Source organism: Scleropages formosus, chromosome 1 (assembly GCF_900964775.1).
Source record: "Scleropages formosus chromosome 1, fSclFor1.1, whole genome shotgun sequence".
Taxonomy (NCBI): Eukaryota; Metazoa; Chordata; class Actinopteri; order Osteoglossiformes; family Osteoglossidae; genus Scleropages; species Scleropages formosus.
The window spans coordinates 3,202,762-3,219,523 of record NC_041806.1 but is presented as its reverse complement, the minus strand read 5'-3'; the positions used below and the strand labels follow the sequence as shown (position 1 = coordinate 3,219,523).

Below are 16,762 nucleotides of genomic sequence, written 5' to 3'. Positions count from 1 at the left end.
TGATTGGATGACATTATTATGTCTTTATTTAAGGGCTAACTCTTCCACGGCTGCTGTCACCTCTCTCCATTTGTCATTAAAACAACAAGTGGGGTGATGACTACCTCCCAGACTGCCAGCAGTTAAAAAAAAAAAAGATGAGCGGTGCCCCTTCCGAGGTCCATTGTGTCACCGCCGACCATTCGGGCCACGTTTCCTCACACCAGTACCTACAATCGATGAGGTCATCATGGAGACAACAGCATGGCATCCAGGTATCTCTTCATCTTCATCCATTGCCCTGCCAGGAAGGGGCGATGTTCTGCATCTCCTTGACACCAGGGTACCCGGTATTTTGAAGCTTATATGAAGCACACATCAAGATGGACCTGCCCTGTGGCTGTTAAGATACCGCAGTCACAAGATTAGAAACATTTTAATTTGTTGCTGTTGTTGCTTTTGTTGTTTTTATCCCTCGAGAGCAAACCCATTTGTCCGCAGCCTGTCATGAGATCTTCTGTTCCACGGTGTGGGTCCCCGCTCTTCATATCGTCATGATTTATGGGGTCTCCATTCCAGCGGGACTTGGGGGGGGTGTCCACACGTGTACCAAAAATGTCAGGAAATCGATGTTTCCAGGGGGAGGAGCAGGAACAGGAGGTGTTTGGGGTTAGGGTTAGTGTCCATGAAGATATAACACGTGTAAATACAGATCACGCAGCATCCTACAGTTCAGAGTCACAACATGAGTGCCAATATAAAATGCATGAAATTTTAAGGAAGAGGAAATAGTTCACATATGAATCTAATTTGCATATAAAATGCAGCCCCGAGGTGTTTGGGGAAATGAAGCAGTGTGGGATCTAGACCCTGTCAAGCAGCGCTTAGGCCAACGGCCAAACTGTCAGCTTGTTAAATAGCGAAAGTGCTTTGGCGAACGGCTGGCACACAGCCTGGGCACAACTTCACTCTGATATAAATGCGGACGTGGTTGTAGCCCCAGCGCCACACCGCAGCTCTGCCAGTCAGATGAAGTACAACAGTTGCCGCGGCAACAAGCCTCCGATAAACTCAAGTGTTTTTTTTGCCTCGAAGGCACATGGTCCCGATCGATGGCCAGCAAAGGAGGGATGGTAAAGGGCAGGTGACACGAAGGATGACAGGAGGTGTGGTATGGTTTTGGCTCTACCACCAGTGGAGAGCTCATTCGAGGGAAAAAATAGATGTTTTCAGTTTTTTGGTGCTTATGCAAGATAATGGATTATCAAATTTTATCAGTGAAAAAAGATGACTGACGCCTACAAAAAGGAATCGCTGCACACTTATGTAACCGCAAAAGAAGTTAACCTCGATCTGCCTCACACTCATCATTCATACAGAGACAGAGACAACACTAAGGGATCTATTATTATTATTATTATTATTATTATTATTAGCAGAAGAAAAAGAAGAATTTGACAACTTTTTCCACTAGCAGACTTGTACACTAAACTATTTACAATAATTTACCCATTTACAGATATGGTAATTTTTACTGTATCAGTTCAGGGTAAGTACCTTGATCATGGATATTACAGCAGGAGGTGGGATTCAAACCTGGGTCCTTTGAGTGTCACCCAGCAGCTCTAACCGCTGCACCACCAGCATTGCTGGCACTGGGACTTTTACTCAAGCTATCTTACAATACTTGACACAATTACCCAACTGGATATTTTCACTGAAGCAATTTGGGGTAATGGGGCTTCAACCAAAAATCTTCCCATTACAAGTGTCCTTAACCGCTATGCTACACACTGCCACTTTAAGAAATGGCCTTTGTAGAGCCCAGAACCCAGTCTGGCTATGGGATTGTCCATGCTACACTGTCTGTCTGTCTGTCTGTCTGTGTGTGTGTGTGTGTGTGTGTGTGTGTGTGTGTGTGTGTGGGGTGGGGGTAGGGGGGGGCGCGGGGGGGTATGCAGACTGCAGGAAAGGAAGTGTATAAATATGTATGATCCAGTTCTCCAAAAATTCCCCACACCAGAAGACTGCCTAGTATAGACCCCCTGTAATTATGCATTAGGCTATCTGAATTCTACAACTTGTCGCTCATTAATTTTCCCCTGGCTACATGTGGGTTGCCACCCCCCACTATCACCGCGGCCCTAAAAAAATTTAAAGAAAATAACAAGGAGCCTCCCACAATAGCACAGAGCAGCTAATAACAGCAACGGCCCAGAGCCCCGGTTCCCACCCACTGCTGCCCACCAGCAATTTCCAGACCCCGGAAGGACCAGGCGCGAGCTCTGCCCTCGACGGTCCCCGGGAAAGTTAAACAAGCAGTGTGCTTCTGAAAGGAGCGAGAGGCGAGCAGTGAGCTGTTATCCTTCTCTGCTCCACACTGGGGTGTGATTGAAACAACCACAGCGCATGAGGCTCCACGGTGTTGCTGTATGTTGGCACTGAGATTTGAACTTATTCGAACCTCCACCATACTTAGGACAGGAACGTCTGTGAGGCATCAACTGCAGACTCGCCGAGGCCTGAGTGGTCAAATACCGGAGGTAGTCAAATCACATCTCTGGGTTCACAATGTCAGCACCTCTACACTTGAGGTCCACAATGCACAGAGCAGTCAGGATGGCCATCTGACCGGAACATCATTGATAAACATACATCACAGCTGCGAGACTGACCACAGCTGAACCTCAGCACATACGATCAGGCTTTGGGACCTTTTCTAGAAGGTTTCCATTCCAGCTAAGCAAGTTTACCAGATCACCAGAAGATCTAATGACCGATTTCTCAGCCTGCTGTGGTGCCATTGCGGTGTAGCGGGCGCGGTCAAGCAGAGGGCCCTCAGCGGTCAAAAAGTCATATTGGTTAGAGCTAGTGCTCCTAGACCAACAATCAGTCATCCCTCCACTTTGAAGAGACCTGTATGTTTGCTCTCAGATGCCCCTGGAGGCAAATATATCTGCCTCTCATTGTGCAACAAAGTGTATGTGCGTGAGCATGAGTGTGTATCAACACCTACTCTTCCTCCATCTCTCGCTTGTTTGCTCTCTTGGCATTTGTATATACAAACACACAAACTCAGGCAAACACACATACACAGCTCAAACATGGCCATTACTGCTACCTTTCTTTGTTGCTGTTTTTGTATTTTATACACAATTTTTACAGTGTGTGTAACAGTAATGTGAGGAGTAGCACAGTGCCCATTGATGGATTACAATTCATTACAGTGCTTTGGTGGTTTACTGTGATTTACAGTGTATTACCCTTCGCTGGAGCCAGTCTGATTTGCTGAACCATGTTTTATTGCTTTTTTCCTTCTGCTGCATCCCAGTGACATAGTTAATAGACTCCCAACCCATAATGCATCAGCCACGTATTCCTGGAATTCACCAGATCCATTCAGGATCGTACAGCAGCCCACGGGACATTGTTACAATTACACTGATTTATTTATTTGGCCCTCTTCTCCAAAATAACTTACTGAGTAAAGCTATTTGCAGTTATTTACCTATTTGTATAGCTGGGTAGTTTTTACTGTACCGATTCAGGGTTAGTAGACGTTCAAGTCCAAAATTTGTAACCACTGCACCACCTGCTGGCTGCCCAAAAACCTCATAATCCAACAGAATAAAAGATAAGGGCCACTGCCTCAACCAGTATAGGACTCGTCACTTCTTTAACGGTCGCTAACGTGTGTTTCACTTCGTGGCACACGAGCCATGGAGCCATGCTGAACAATAAGCCCCTAGCGGGCGTGAAAACCACTGTAAATGTCACTGCGATTTAATGCAGTTTATTGACACGGCCAATGGGTTACGAGATAAGATTAAATGTCACTCTAACAAGGACTGCTTATTTAAGCTGGTTGCAGTGTGCCCACTGGAGGTGATTAAATATAGGCAAACATGTTTGGGACAGGAAGATGGGCTCGAGCCAAACACCACCTGGCACATGCATGCGCACACAAAGATATGAATGTGAAAGTAAATGCATGCAGACTTGGCACACACTCGGGTGTATGCATAGGATTGCATGTACAGTGTCACACATGTAGACATGCACGTGCTGAGGAGTTATCCGTTTCAGGACTGTAGGTGTCTAACCGCCTTCAGTCCCACAGAAACAGAGAGAAACACGCTCCAGACTTCAGGTCTCAAGGCTCAGGGGTAGCATTAGGATCAGCAACCATCACTGAGAAATTTTGATTTTACTTTAGCGTATTTAGATTCAGCTTGGTTTTGTTGCGCTCTGACTTTGCATAAATCTGTCAGGTTCAGATCTTGGAATGGAAACACTGGTTATACATCTGACTGCAGTCTTTCATCTTATCTACTGCAGCCGCTGGGGTGAAAGTCAAGTTGTTTAAACGGGTCAAAAGCCCAAATGAAATGGTAGTTAACGCTCCTTGTCAACAGTGGCTGAGGAGCATAAAGCACAACCTTTCGTTGAAAACGGGACAAGATGGACTCAGTAGTTGAACTCCACTTCTGTAATTGCTAAGAAAGTGATATTATATGTTATATGGACAGGATTGTCTGCTAATACATCAGCTTGTCGTGTTACGAAGTCCTGAAGATACCAATATACAAACTGTAAAATGTTTCTTTTGATTGCACTTTCTTCACCTATCTTCAAGATTTTTGTCTGCAGTATAGTGAAATGATGTATGCTTACCCACCATGCCAACAGATGGCAAAAAAGTGTACCCTAGCAGAACGCCTTAATCCAACTCACTTCCACAGTATTTACAATTCAGCTCTGATGCTCCTGAGTGTCGACGATTAATAACAAGATGCGGAACACTGCATGTTAATGGGATGAATCACTCAACAATCAGCACCGAATAGGAGTTTGTGGACAGTATGTCTTTATTTTTGGTCATTTTAGCTCAGCTTTAACTTTAATATATCCTAAAGCTAACATAAATATTAAAGATCTTACACAGTATTTATTATAATTATATCCTAGATTTTCACAGAACCAAAGCGGTCAATAAATCAAGGGACATCTGTATTATTTATTTCCATTCTGTCTTTGTAGTACAAGTGGCTTCGGAGTTAAGAACAAAAAGAATTATGAACATATTTCTGATCCAGTTGCATCTCTAAGGTGAGGAGTCAGTGTCTATTAGGGAGTTCTAAATTAAATATATAAATTGGGGAGTGATTAAAAGAGTCACGGACTGGAGACCAGTCTGGTAACAGATGGTGATGCGTTTGTGGAACCGGTCATAAATCACCCACACACTGCGACCGTGTCACCCTGACTGCATCGTGTGATATCCATCTCTGGTGTAGTAAAGGACCGTGTGCTCCAGCTGTGCTCCCTGCCTCTGCCATATATTTATCAACTACACAGTTATAAACCACATTCTGCAACCGCAGCTCCCCGTCTTCACTGGTTGATGATAATCTCATCCATGGTGCAATGGCAGGCCACGCAGCGGAAGCGTATTTCCCCCCTGTACTGGGGGTCTTCATGACCCGAAAAGTGGCTCTGGAAAAGGTAGCCTGCGTAAACTCATTACAGAATCAATACAAGCAATATGTGTGTTCCTGCAGGCCCACCTACTTTAGAGTTGGGAGTGGGGCTTGAAGAACTGCAGCAAGGCACTGAGACAGTTTCACTGAAACAACAATGTGTGCGATGACCACATTACCAGAGCACAGTGCATCTCAGTCCTTCGATGGCTGAGTGGAGGTAAACACCTATGCAGCAATTTAGATGCTCCCTGGGATTGCATGAGATTGGAATCTATACGCTTTCATGTGTGTACTTGTGGAATGTGGCTCCATATGTGCATGCATACACAAACATTTTCTGAAACTGCTTGTCCCATGCGGGGTCGCGGGGAGCCGGAGCCTAACCCAGAAACACAGGGTGCAAGGCCGGAGGGGGAGGGGACACACCCAGGACGGGACGCCAGTCCGTCGCAAGGCACCCCAAGCGGGACTCGAACCCCAGACCTACCGGAGAGTAGGAGCCGATCAAACCCACTGCGCCACCACGCCCCCCTACCTTTCATATGTGCAGCACCCCTTTATTTCCATATGTGGTGTGTGTATGTGTGCATGCCGTGTACCATAGGGATGTCCAATAGTAAGTCCAAGTGTGTCAGTGGGCCAGTCGATGGTATAGCAGTTAGAGCTGCCATCTTTTACGTGGATCCAAGTTTGACTCCAACCTCCTACTGTAGCCACCTTGATCAAGGTACTTACCCTGAACCGATACAGTAAAAACTTCCCTGCTGTATAATTGATAAATTACCGAAAGCAGCCTTGGAGGAAACTGTCAGCCAAATAAATAACTGTGAACGTTATTGTGTGTGTGCGCGTGTGTGAGTTCACGCAGCACATACCCTGAAGTCAATCCCCACTGTGGAGATGAAGCTCCCAGCCAGGAAGGCACCATCCTTGAAGCGCACCAGCAGGCAGGTCTTCCCCACACCAGAGTCCCCAACCAGCATCACCTATGGGGGTTGGAAGGACAGTCAAACCTTTTACTATATAACCTTTCATTTATGTTATGAATGTATTATTGTTCTTATTATCCTGGTTGCACTTACTCTAACATCTGTCTCTCCCAAACATATGTGTTGTATGTGATGGTTTGTCCTTTATCCGTAACCTTGTGAAAAGAGCGCTACGCATTAATAAATTATATTTGTACGCTGTTGGATATTTTACCAGGGTGCAACTGCAGAGCCTCTGCTGGGCTGTGAAGTTAAAAGTTGGGAGCAAAACGTAAAGGAAGTGGTTAATAGTCAAACTGTGAAATGAGCCTGGAGAAGCCGGCTGCTCCTATGCTCCGTTTCCACGATCACGGTCCATGTTCACGTTCTCCTGTCCTCGTTAATGTGCTGCCACCCGGCAGAGTCATGCGGTCATTTGACAGCTGCATTAATTAAGATTTCCATTTCATTTCTATTTACTGCCTTTTTTTCCCTTAAAGCTTGTGATCACTATTCTCCTTCATGTACCTACGGGAGCGTGACCCACCATGCCTGGTCAGGGTGATGAAAGTGAGCGGGGGCCCTGGCGGAGAACGTCCCAGCTGGTGTGTTTGAAGTCAACCTTAAGCGCGACCCAGAATCGGTGGAAAGAGGGAAAAATTGTGATGAAAGTCTTCTTTTCTTGAAAGCAAATAAATGATGTTGATTGACCGGGACCACGGCTTTACTTGGACATACGTCTGCGTTCTTTGCTGAGCACATCTATAGCTCAAGGTCACGCACACTGAGTTCTTTACTCTGTAGCAAAACCATTAATATGCAAAATGCAGAGATAGCTGGTGTGATTTGAGTCTAAAAGGCGGATGTTTTTAAATCAAGCAAAAAACAGAAATGAGAACCACCAGTTTATGTGACTTTAAACTCCAGTTGAGCTTGCTCACCTGTTGTTTGCTGTGATTCTAAGCGCACCGACTCGCACTGTCTAATGTGAGTAACAACCCGAGGTCCGGATCTTAATTACCCTCCTTCGGCCCAAACCCCTAGGCTGATTCATTCTTATTATGTCATTATGTCCTGACACTTCACACGTATTCTTTTCTGCAGTTTTCCTTCAGTTCGCCTGTTTCATGTGCAGTTCTGTTGCTTGCGATCCCGCGCAGGCGCACGTAACCGGTACCGCGGAGTGTTGACAGCGGAGCCGGTTCAGCGCTAAATATATTAGTTCAGGGCTCGCGCGCCAGCACAGTACCGTACGCAACAAGAGCAACAATAATTCGTTTAATAAGTCGTTTAAGAATAGCACTCTGATTCTGAACGAGTGAGAAAAGAGTTAGGAATCGATAACTGATTTATTTATTGACACTCGTGTGCCACCGCAGTCGAGGTTATTATTATACTTATAGGATTTAATGTTTTCTTATTGCGCTTTGCGCACTTTTCTTGAAGATAATGAACAGCCGGCTGTTCTCGGCGAAGTGTTTGGAAAAGTAAAAAGAGCGACTCCACACCGCACAGCAGTGACTAAGCGGCAAAGGGGCGTCTCCGAGGGGGGCGTGGCATTCAGCTCGCTCCCCACCGCCACCGCCACCGCCACGCGCTGTGACGTGAAGCAGGTAAAGCATGGTAGCTGAAGCACGGTAGTCCACACGCAGAATGACAGCACCGCGGTGAGCTGCCGGGCGCGGCGGACACGGGTCCTGTAATGCGCGCACGTGGGAAGCGAAATGCACATAGTACATACGCTCACTCTTACGCGCCGACCCTGGCCAGGGATGCTCAGGCTCTCTCGAACCCGTCCCGTGCCCATCACACCCTCTCCTTTGCAGAACCACACATTTGAACACGCCAAAGCAAAGGCACTCGCCACGCGCTCACCTTGAACGCCAGATCGTAGAACTCTCCACTGCTGCTCAAGCCGGGGGGTCTGCACGGGTGCGCCAGCCCGTTGGCTTGGGGCTCGGACCTGGAGCCGCCCTTGCCACGCTTCCCGCCTGCCTTTCTGCGCGGCGACGCACACGGGCTGCTCGCGCTGCTCTTGCCCTTTGCCGCCTTTTTCCTGGACATGGTTGCCGGTTGCGCGCGCGGCTCCCGTGCAGCTCGGTGCTCTGCGATGGAATGACAGCTAGGCGCGGAAATATCCCATGAAACACAGTGAAACACAGAGAAACAACACTGTCATCTAATGCGCAGCGATTCTCCGCGTGCGCGCCGGTACCATGGCTCCGGGAGCGCGCTCCTCCTCGTGGCCGTACGAGCTCTTCACCTGATACCCTTCTCTTTCTCTCTCCTCCTCACACTGCGCTCGACTCTCGCTCTCTCTCTCTCTCACACACACACACACACACACACACACACACACACACACACACACACACACACACACACACACACAGAGTTTTTGGCTTCTCCGCTCCTTCCTGCACGAGCCACTGGCGCTTGGCTGGTGACAGGTGGCTCAAGTCGCGTGCGGCACGGCTCGCGGTCTTCACACTTCGACAGCACCGTTCGGGACCGTGTGCAGAAGAGCTGAGGTGGGGGACAGGTGGGGGACAGGGAGCCCCGCCGACTGAGACTAGTTGGGAAGGGGACACATTAAAGGCGCAGTGACTGCAGTGTCACATGCATATCAGAAATGGACACTAATGTGGACGACCACATGGATAGTCAGCTGAACTGGTTGGACAGTTGACGACAGGATGGATGGATGGATGGATGGATATGTCGCTTCTGCCATTTCCAGTCAGCTCCTGTACATTAGTAACATGTCTAACAGTCCAATAACATACACATGAAATAGAGCAAAAACAAAGAATAAAATGTGATTTTCAGGAAGCAGCACAGTCATCAGAGGAAACGGTTCAATCTGTCGACTGTGGTTCATTTGCAGTGACATCAGAAAGATCCACACTAAGTGTTTAAAAAAAAAAAAAAAACATAAAAACCAAGGGGGAAACAAATGTGAAGTCTTTATTTTGAAAAGAGCAGGAAAGCCTAGTGGGGCTCAAATGTTTCGGAATGTTCTCTGCTCACAAACACTGCGTGCAGAACAGTTCAGCAGGAATATTTCAAACCATGACCGTATTATTTTGCAAAACGCGCTGTGTGTTAGTGTGCGTAACATAATGTCTCTTTTTCACAGACCAAAGGTGTACAAATGCTGAGGTGAGATCATTAAACATGAGCGCTGAGAGACAAGGGTGACAAGGCTACCATGTCCTCTGTCCAAAACAAGCAGAGCAGAGATCCCACTGACCGTTACAGTGCCCGGATCGACTCAGCCTAAACGTGTCCTCGTTCTTCAAACCCATCCTCACGCAGTGCGTGTCAGCGGTACCTGCTCTGCACCCGCACCAGCAGGGGGCACCATCCCTCCACTCAGTGGAGGTCCGGGTGGGGCCAATTCCGGGACGAGAAGTACTTTCTGAGGCCCACCAGGTCCAGCGGAGGGAAGTAAGGGCCCAGCCTCTTGCGGATCCACCACTTTCCCTGGGCTGCACTGGCACTGCCCGGGGTGCTGAACCTGTACTTGAAGTGCTCTCCTCGAACCCACCTGGGGGGGGGGGGGGGGGGTGAAGACTTTCTTTTTACGGTGGAATACATGTATATTTATTCATTTAGCAGATGCTTTTCTCCACATACATCTCATAGAAAATACAATTTGTGCATTACCCTAGGAGAGAGACAGCTGCAGATGTGATTCTTAAGTACGGCTATAGCTTGTTTCCTTCACCATAGGCATCAACGTTCATCACACAAGTAGCCAGAAAATCGCAGATTCCTAATCACCTTCCGAGTAATTTTTTTATTCTGAGACATAAACATTTACATTACATTGCAGGAACGGCTCTGTAAATGATTGGTTTGAACATGATCATGAACGTGTATACCTTACGAGCATGAACACATACTTTACATGAACTTAAGAGATGGGCAAAGTGAGTCTGGAAGAGATGAGTTTTATGACCCTTTTTAAGTGTGGACAAAGATTCAGCAGGTCTGAGCGAGAGGGGGAGGTCATTCCACCACAACAGAGCCAGAACCGAGAACCTCCGCTCTTTACCTTTTGTGCGTGGAACCACCAAGCGGGTAGATGTGGAAGAGCATAGCAGTCTGGCTGGTGTGTAGTGAATGATTAAGTCCTGAATATTGTCATTCATTCCCATCCCATCCATTCATAATACAAACCCTCTGTGCTCCAGCACAGTCATTCTTCACAAGGTCTTAGAACTGGTGCCCAAACTGTGGCTTGTGGGCGGAGTGACACCCACCTTTTCACAGAAGGCAAGAACATTCGGTAAATTATTAATGTATACTATACCTACCACAAATGCTACACATTTAATTGAATCGCATGATAAGTTATTATAGACAGACACCCTTGAACGCACACAGTTCCTAAATAAAATCCAATGAAGTAAACAATGTTATAAATGGAAATATTTCCAATTCAGTATGCGCCTTACTATGATTTTTACCCATGCGGCCCTCAGACACGTTCACAGTAATGACTGTGGCGCTTGGCCAGAAAAAAGTCGTGCACCCTTGTGTTAAGAAGTGTTATAAAGTGAGATGTCCTCTCGCTGAGCCACCTGCGATTCAGAGACCGACCACTGGATGGTGCTCACGTCCCACTAATGGCGCACGGCTCCAACAAGCTGTGGTGAGAAAAGGTGAAGTACAACGGGGTACAAAGGAAGTAAAGCACACCTGCATTCACACTGTTTTAATACGTTTTCTGAGCCATAAACTCACAGAGGAATTCCATCCCGACTTGAGTCTGACTGTTGTTGACAAGTCAATGGCTTTGAATGTAAACGACAAAGCTCCGTGTTGTCACTTCCAGGCACCCGAATCGCACCTGTGACCACGATCGAAAGACCGAGGAGTGTATGTATGTGGGCAGTGCAGCAGTGGCGGGACGTGATGTGACAGCTGCAACACCCGACAACCGAGGGGGTATTGGAGTCCTAAGAGCCCTGCTCGTGCCAGACACATTTGCCCTAAAGCCTCCTAAACCCCCCACCTCCGTCAACAGCTGAGATTGGTTCCGCAGCGCATGCAGTTGTCTCCCCCTGCAACAGCTGGACATTTAGGAGGGAAAAGGAGGAGGAAAGGACTCCCCGGGTCTGAAAATGAGGTTTCGATGCACGCATGTGCTGGTAAAGCGTGACTGGACATGTGTCATTCCAACTTGCTTCGTTTTATAAATATAGATTCGAGGGTCCTCAACCATTAATAAAGTTGGGGTCAAAAGTGTGTAACTCATCTTGTTTGTGACTGCAAAATCAGTTCATTCACTCAGTCACAATCAAAAGGTTAACAATATAAATGTCGGCTTCTGTATAAATCTTGGTGGTAGTTATAATAAATAAAAATGCTCAGTGTTTTATTGCTGCATGTTTGAAGTATAATGATATATTTTTATAATGTCCTTTATTTTAATTAACTTTGGACTATATTAAATCTAACATAAAATGGTTGAAAAAATATGTTTCTGTACAAACTCCTATTCCACTGCAATACATGCGGTGATTTCCATTTTGTTGCTGATCATCGACATGCAGGAACAAGAAACAAGTTGTAGACAGAGAAAGTGAGCTGAATTACGGCAGCCCCACACTCCCATTTTGGTTTGGTGCTCTTTGCTGTTATCTGTCGATTCAAAAGATAAACATGAGTCATAACTGCTCTACTATAAACAGGAATTTTAGAGAGATAAGAAGGCAAGTTAAAACAATCCAACTGGAAACCGTGGAATTGTTCCTAACGCTACTGTTTGTAAAATGAGAAAACCAAATTGGTTTTTCAGACTCCAGGAGATGCTACATGAAGCAAGGCTGCAGTGAGCCAACCGCACCCTGGTGCTGATTCCAGTGCTGTCCCAGGCAGCGTGAGGGACGGTTCCTGACGTGTCTACAGCACTCTGAAGTCCAGCTATTTCTCACCTCACACAGACTGGTGTAACTTTCACCCAAACACCCAGCAACAGCCCAGGGAGCATCTGGTAATGGCGGTTATGCCCTCAATCAGCTGCCCCGTGTGTGCTTGCTCATGTACACAGGCACACGCCTGCGCACCTGTTCACTGCCCCACTCCCATACCAGACATATGCCGCTGCCTGCCTGCCCACAAGGCCCTTGGCACAGAGCGCTGTGAAAGAAACATCGCGGGCAGGTGACGCTGGCAGCTCCACAGGTCTCAGACGACTGAAACAGAGTAATATTTTAACTCAAAATGGGCCCTAAAGCAATTTCATTGAGCAATACAGTGGCACAGTGGGTAGCACTGGTACCTCACATCTCCTGGGCTGTCAGTTTAGATGTGGATTTGAATCTGACAGTCTGTGTCAAATTCGTATTTGTGTTTCCTCCAGGTGCTCTGGTTTTCTCCTACAGTCCAAAGATATATGTTTCAGGCGAACTGGTGATTCTACATTGCCCTTTGAGTTTGTGGTGCGTGTGAGAGAGAGAGTGATTACTCTGCAAGGGACTGGTGTTCTCTTCAAGATGTACCCTGCCCCATGTTTCCAGGATAGACTCTGGCCCACCATGACCCTGCACTGGGCAAGCTGTTACAGATAATCAATGAGCGAATATGACATCATCACTATTCCTTATATTTTAGAAGTCCACCTGTTGTTCTCACCCCAGCGGACCTCTCAGTCATATTCACACCTGCAACCTCACACAGACTTCACACGGGACACCCACCTCGGGTTTGGCCGGCCCTCGAAAGGGTTGTATGCCAGCAATGAGAGAACCGTGGAGTCGTTGGCCAGCAGGCGGCCTGCGATATGGATCACCCACTCGTTCTGCTCATACGTCTGTGGAGTGGGGAGAAGGTCAGCCATCCGACAACCACGAACATGATTTCACAAAACAATGTTCACTTATGTAACAGTTTACAATTCAGCATGTGCAGTTTGACATTTCTAGTGAAAAAGAGCAGCAGAACCCTTGTAGAACCCAGAGGGGCAGCCTTTGGGTCACATAGCCTGGTCATTACCCAGAGTGTTCATCAAGTGGGGACACAAACTGGTGTGAAACACAACTGGTTTGGCCCTGGGGCACTCAGGGAGACACATATCCCACCACACACACCAGCACCCAATTTTAGCATCTCTTTCCCTGCCTTGGTTCATGAACAGAACAAAGAGTTTGAACAAGGTCGTAGGCATTATGTTTCAGACTGAAGACCACTGATCCATCTGAGCTCACTAATCTGCCTGTGCTTAGGGTTAGCTCGTCTGCTGTAACCTATTGTCTAGTCTAGTTTGATCTTTTTTAGTCAGGTCTGCATAGCACAGCTAGGCACTATGGCGGCACAGCAGGGAGCAGTGGTGTATCACAGTGTCTGGGCTGTGTGATTGGACATGGGTTCAATCTGCACTCAGTCTGTGTGGAGGTTGCATGTTCTTCCTGTGTTTGCGTAAGCTTCCTCCTGCAGTCCAAAGACATGTTCTAGACTGCCCATATTGCATATGTGTCTGTATGTATGTATGTATGTGTGTGTGTGTGTGTGAGTGACCACACTCTGCTGTGACAATGTGTGAGTGACTGTAGGGGGGTTTACTGTAATATATCTATCACTGTAAGTCACCTTAGACAAAGTGCCAATAAACGTAATAATCACTATGCGGAATTCTGGAGAGAATTGTCTGCTGAATGAATAAATGTAAATGTCTGATCTGTATTAGTCTTGTCTGAGCAGCGTCGGTGGGGTCTGGGCTCCAGACCTGAAAGGCAGCGAACCACATCAGCCAGTCCAGTCGGTAGTGGTATGGAGAGATGAGACAGGGCCTCCTCGTCACACCTCCTGGTTTACACACGAACTGGTACTCCTCCCACAGTGCTGCTGGGTCTTGCGGGTCGGCGCTGGACGTTCCTTGAAACACCACCTCTGTGCGCTCTTTAGTGATGCTTGAAAAGTGACGTAGAATAGGTTGGGGTTAGGGATCCACACTGAGTACATGAGTGTCAGTCAGTGGGGCTGGGCAGGCTGGGGGCATGGCCTACCTGCCGAAAGCGCCGTACGTGTTGACGATACGGAGCGGGTCAAAGGACGTGTTCATCACCTGCCGGGAGCTAAGCAGGTTCAGCACGACAGGAATGCTCAGGTAACCGATGAGGATGGCCAGAGACACATTCACCACACGCCGGATTAACATACCTGGGCCAGATAAGTGACGCAGAGGGGAAATGGTAAAGAATGGTAACACTGCAAAGCGTTGTAACCACACATTCGAGCTGTTCTATGGCCAAGCTGCTTTAGGTCCTTAGGTGTAATTCTTCTCTGTTACCTATTTTCATTTACATGTATTTTTCACCTGAATGACTGAGTGCCCATTTGAAGAAAAGAGCTACATTAAAACTAGTCACTGAAAATAAACACAAACTCCTACTCGGCACTGACTGTTGATCAGTTCATCCTATAAACATGCGCAACATTCCTTATCTTGTTACTGATCACGAGAAATGTCAGGAACACAAGACATGAGCAGTAAACCCAGTGGAAGTAAACTGGATTGAGGTGGTCTCACACTTACATGTTTGTGTATATTTCACTGTTATGCAATAAAAATGAAATAAAGTATGCACAATGTTTACATCTTAAAATTTGTAACAACTGTTTGTGACTCTAGCAGCCAGTATATATGTACAGTACATATTTGTGTTCATCTGTGTGGGTACACTGTCTATACTGTGAGCACCTCTGGTAGGCGGTGGTGTTTGCCCAGCAGCCTCCTCTTGTTGGATCCTACAGACGGTCCTCTTGACCCCTCCATGGCCAGAGGTAAACAGGAACCCCAGTGCAGCATCGTCAAAGCAGGCCAGGCTGGGCACTATCGTAAGCCAGTTCAGGAAGCTCAGGTTGCCACTGATGATCAGGGCCACCTGGGTAATACAGGGGAGGGCAGAAAGCTCAAGGTACAGTGAGCACAAAGGGTCATCATACAACAACCCCAAGTTCACGCCAGGGCTACAGTAGTGTTTGGGCTTTAGAGCTGTTATGTCACAATGTTAGGGTTTCTGGTTTAAATAGTTGCTCCTAATGCACCTTGATCAAGGTAGTAACCAAGCTGTATAAATGGGTGAATAACTGCCAAGTTTTTTATGTATTAATAGTTCAAGTTACCTTTGACAATGGACTCAGCTAAATAATAGTAAAAGACAACAAAAACAACGCCAACAACAAAACAGCAATAATACTAATTTAAAATGTTTGCTCCTACATACCCATTCAAAATTTCAGGAAAAAAACACCCAAAGGAAAACAAAATGACCTAAAAAATAAAACATTTCCACAGCAGAAGGAGTGGGGGTGGCAAAAGAAATGTGTGACGAGGGGTGGGGGATTTTTAAACTGACAGTTATTAAAACAGTAACCACAGGTCTCAATCCCACCAGCAAGGCTTTATTAATTGCTCTGTGTTTCTGTGAGGATCAACCAAGCTCTGCTTGTTAAGTGAAAATCTTGGCGCATGTGTATGAAACTTAGCCTTCCATCTTTGAAACCCTACTGAAGATGGAGGATTTTATCACTCAGCACATCATCCCACACAAACATTAGCATCTCTGTATGCTGTGGTTTTTTATCTCCTGTTAGGACACCCTCAAAAAGACACAAGTAGCTCCAGTTTACAGATGGCACCCTTGAACACTAGAGGGCAGTACGACGCAGAACAGCGGCAATCGCAGAGGCAATTGCGAACTGCGAACTGCGGCCTGCTCGTCTTAGTGACTGGACGGACCGCGGTGCACAAGGGCAGTTCCTGCTTACGATGACGATGGGGGCAAGAGGAAGCAGTGACCTTAGCTGAACTGAATATAAAGCACGGAAAAGAGGCTAGAAGGACAGCCTTGAAGTGTGTGCCAATCCCTCACCACTGAAGGCGATTCTCCGTAACTTAAGACTGGCTCAGGCGCTTGGCTGACCGAACAGCAGCACAAAGTGTTCATCCATCACACTTGAAAAGCATGCGCAACTCAGCCCAGGGCAGCCTAACCTAATACTTTCCTCACTCTAAAAGTCGATAAATACTATGTTCTTACTGCACGCATGCAAGGTGCCGAGTCAAACTTGACCCACAGAGACCACTCACGTGGTTTCCAAGGCAAGTCAAGGGAGAAACAGAGGTGGATTGCCAGTCCTTCCACTGTACATTGGAGGAGGTAAACGCAGGGAGAAACTCAGAGCCGCTGTGCACTCCAAGCAGGACTGGAACCCCAGATCCACCACATAGCGAGGCATCGGTCAAACTCACCATGTCACCACACCCCACACAATGTTCTTACCCAGGTTCATTCCAATCAAAAAGGTCTAGAAAAGATG

At 47.0% G+C, this 16,762-nt stretch overlaps 3 protein-coding genes across 5 annotated transcripts in view; all 3 read right to left on the bottom strand.

Annotated features, from left to right (window-relative positions):
* The window catches only part of rab26 (RAB26, member RAS oncogene family), a 50,747-nt gene extending 41,984 nt beyond the window's left edge, over positions 1-8,763 (bottom strand). For all 3 annotated transcript variants that reach the window (XM_018745412.2, XM_029252668.1, XM_029252663.1), the window contains exons 1-2: positions 8,306-8,763; positions 6,338-6,448 (exon numbers count right to left, since the gene is read on the bottom strand). In XM_018745412.2, coding sequence (XP_018600928.2) covers positions 6,338-6,448; positions 8,306-8,494 — 300 coding nt within the window. In that variant the 5' untranslated portion in view covers positions 8,495-8,763. The remainder of the gene's footprint in view (positions 1-6,337; positions 6,449-8,305) is intronic.
* Positions 1-16,762, bottom strand: part of LOC108930258 (zinc finger protein 420-like) — a 1,123,701-nt gene that overhangs the window by 134,748 nt on the left and 972,191 nt on the right. The window lies entirely within an intron of this gene.
* The window catches only part of lmf1 (lipase maturation factor 1), a 42,854-nt gene continuing 34,873 nt past the window's right edge, over positions 8,782-16,762 (bottom strand). Inside the window, exons 7-11 of the mRNA XM_018745414.2 lie at positions 15,141-15,324; positions 14,446-14,599; positions 14,166-14,349; positions 13,141-13,253; positions 8,782-9,980 (exon numbers count right to left, since the gene is read on the bottom strand). Coding sequence (XP_018600930.2) covers positions 9,806-9,980; positions 13,141-13,253; positions 14,166-14,349; positions 14,446-14,599; positions 15,141-15,324 — 810 coding nt within the window. The 3' untranslated portion in view covers positions 8,782-9,805. The remainder of the gene's footprint in view (positions 9,981-13,140; positions 13,254-14,165; positions 14,350-14,445; positions 14,600-15,140; positions 15,325-16,762) is intronic.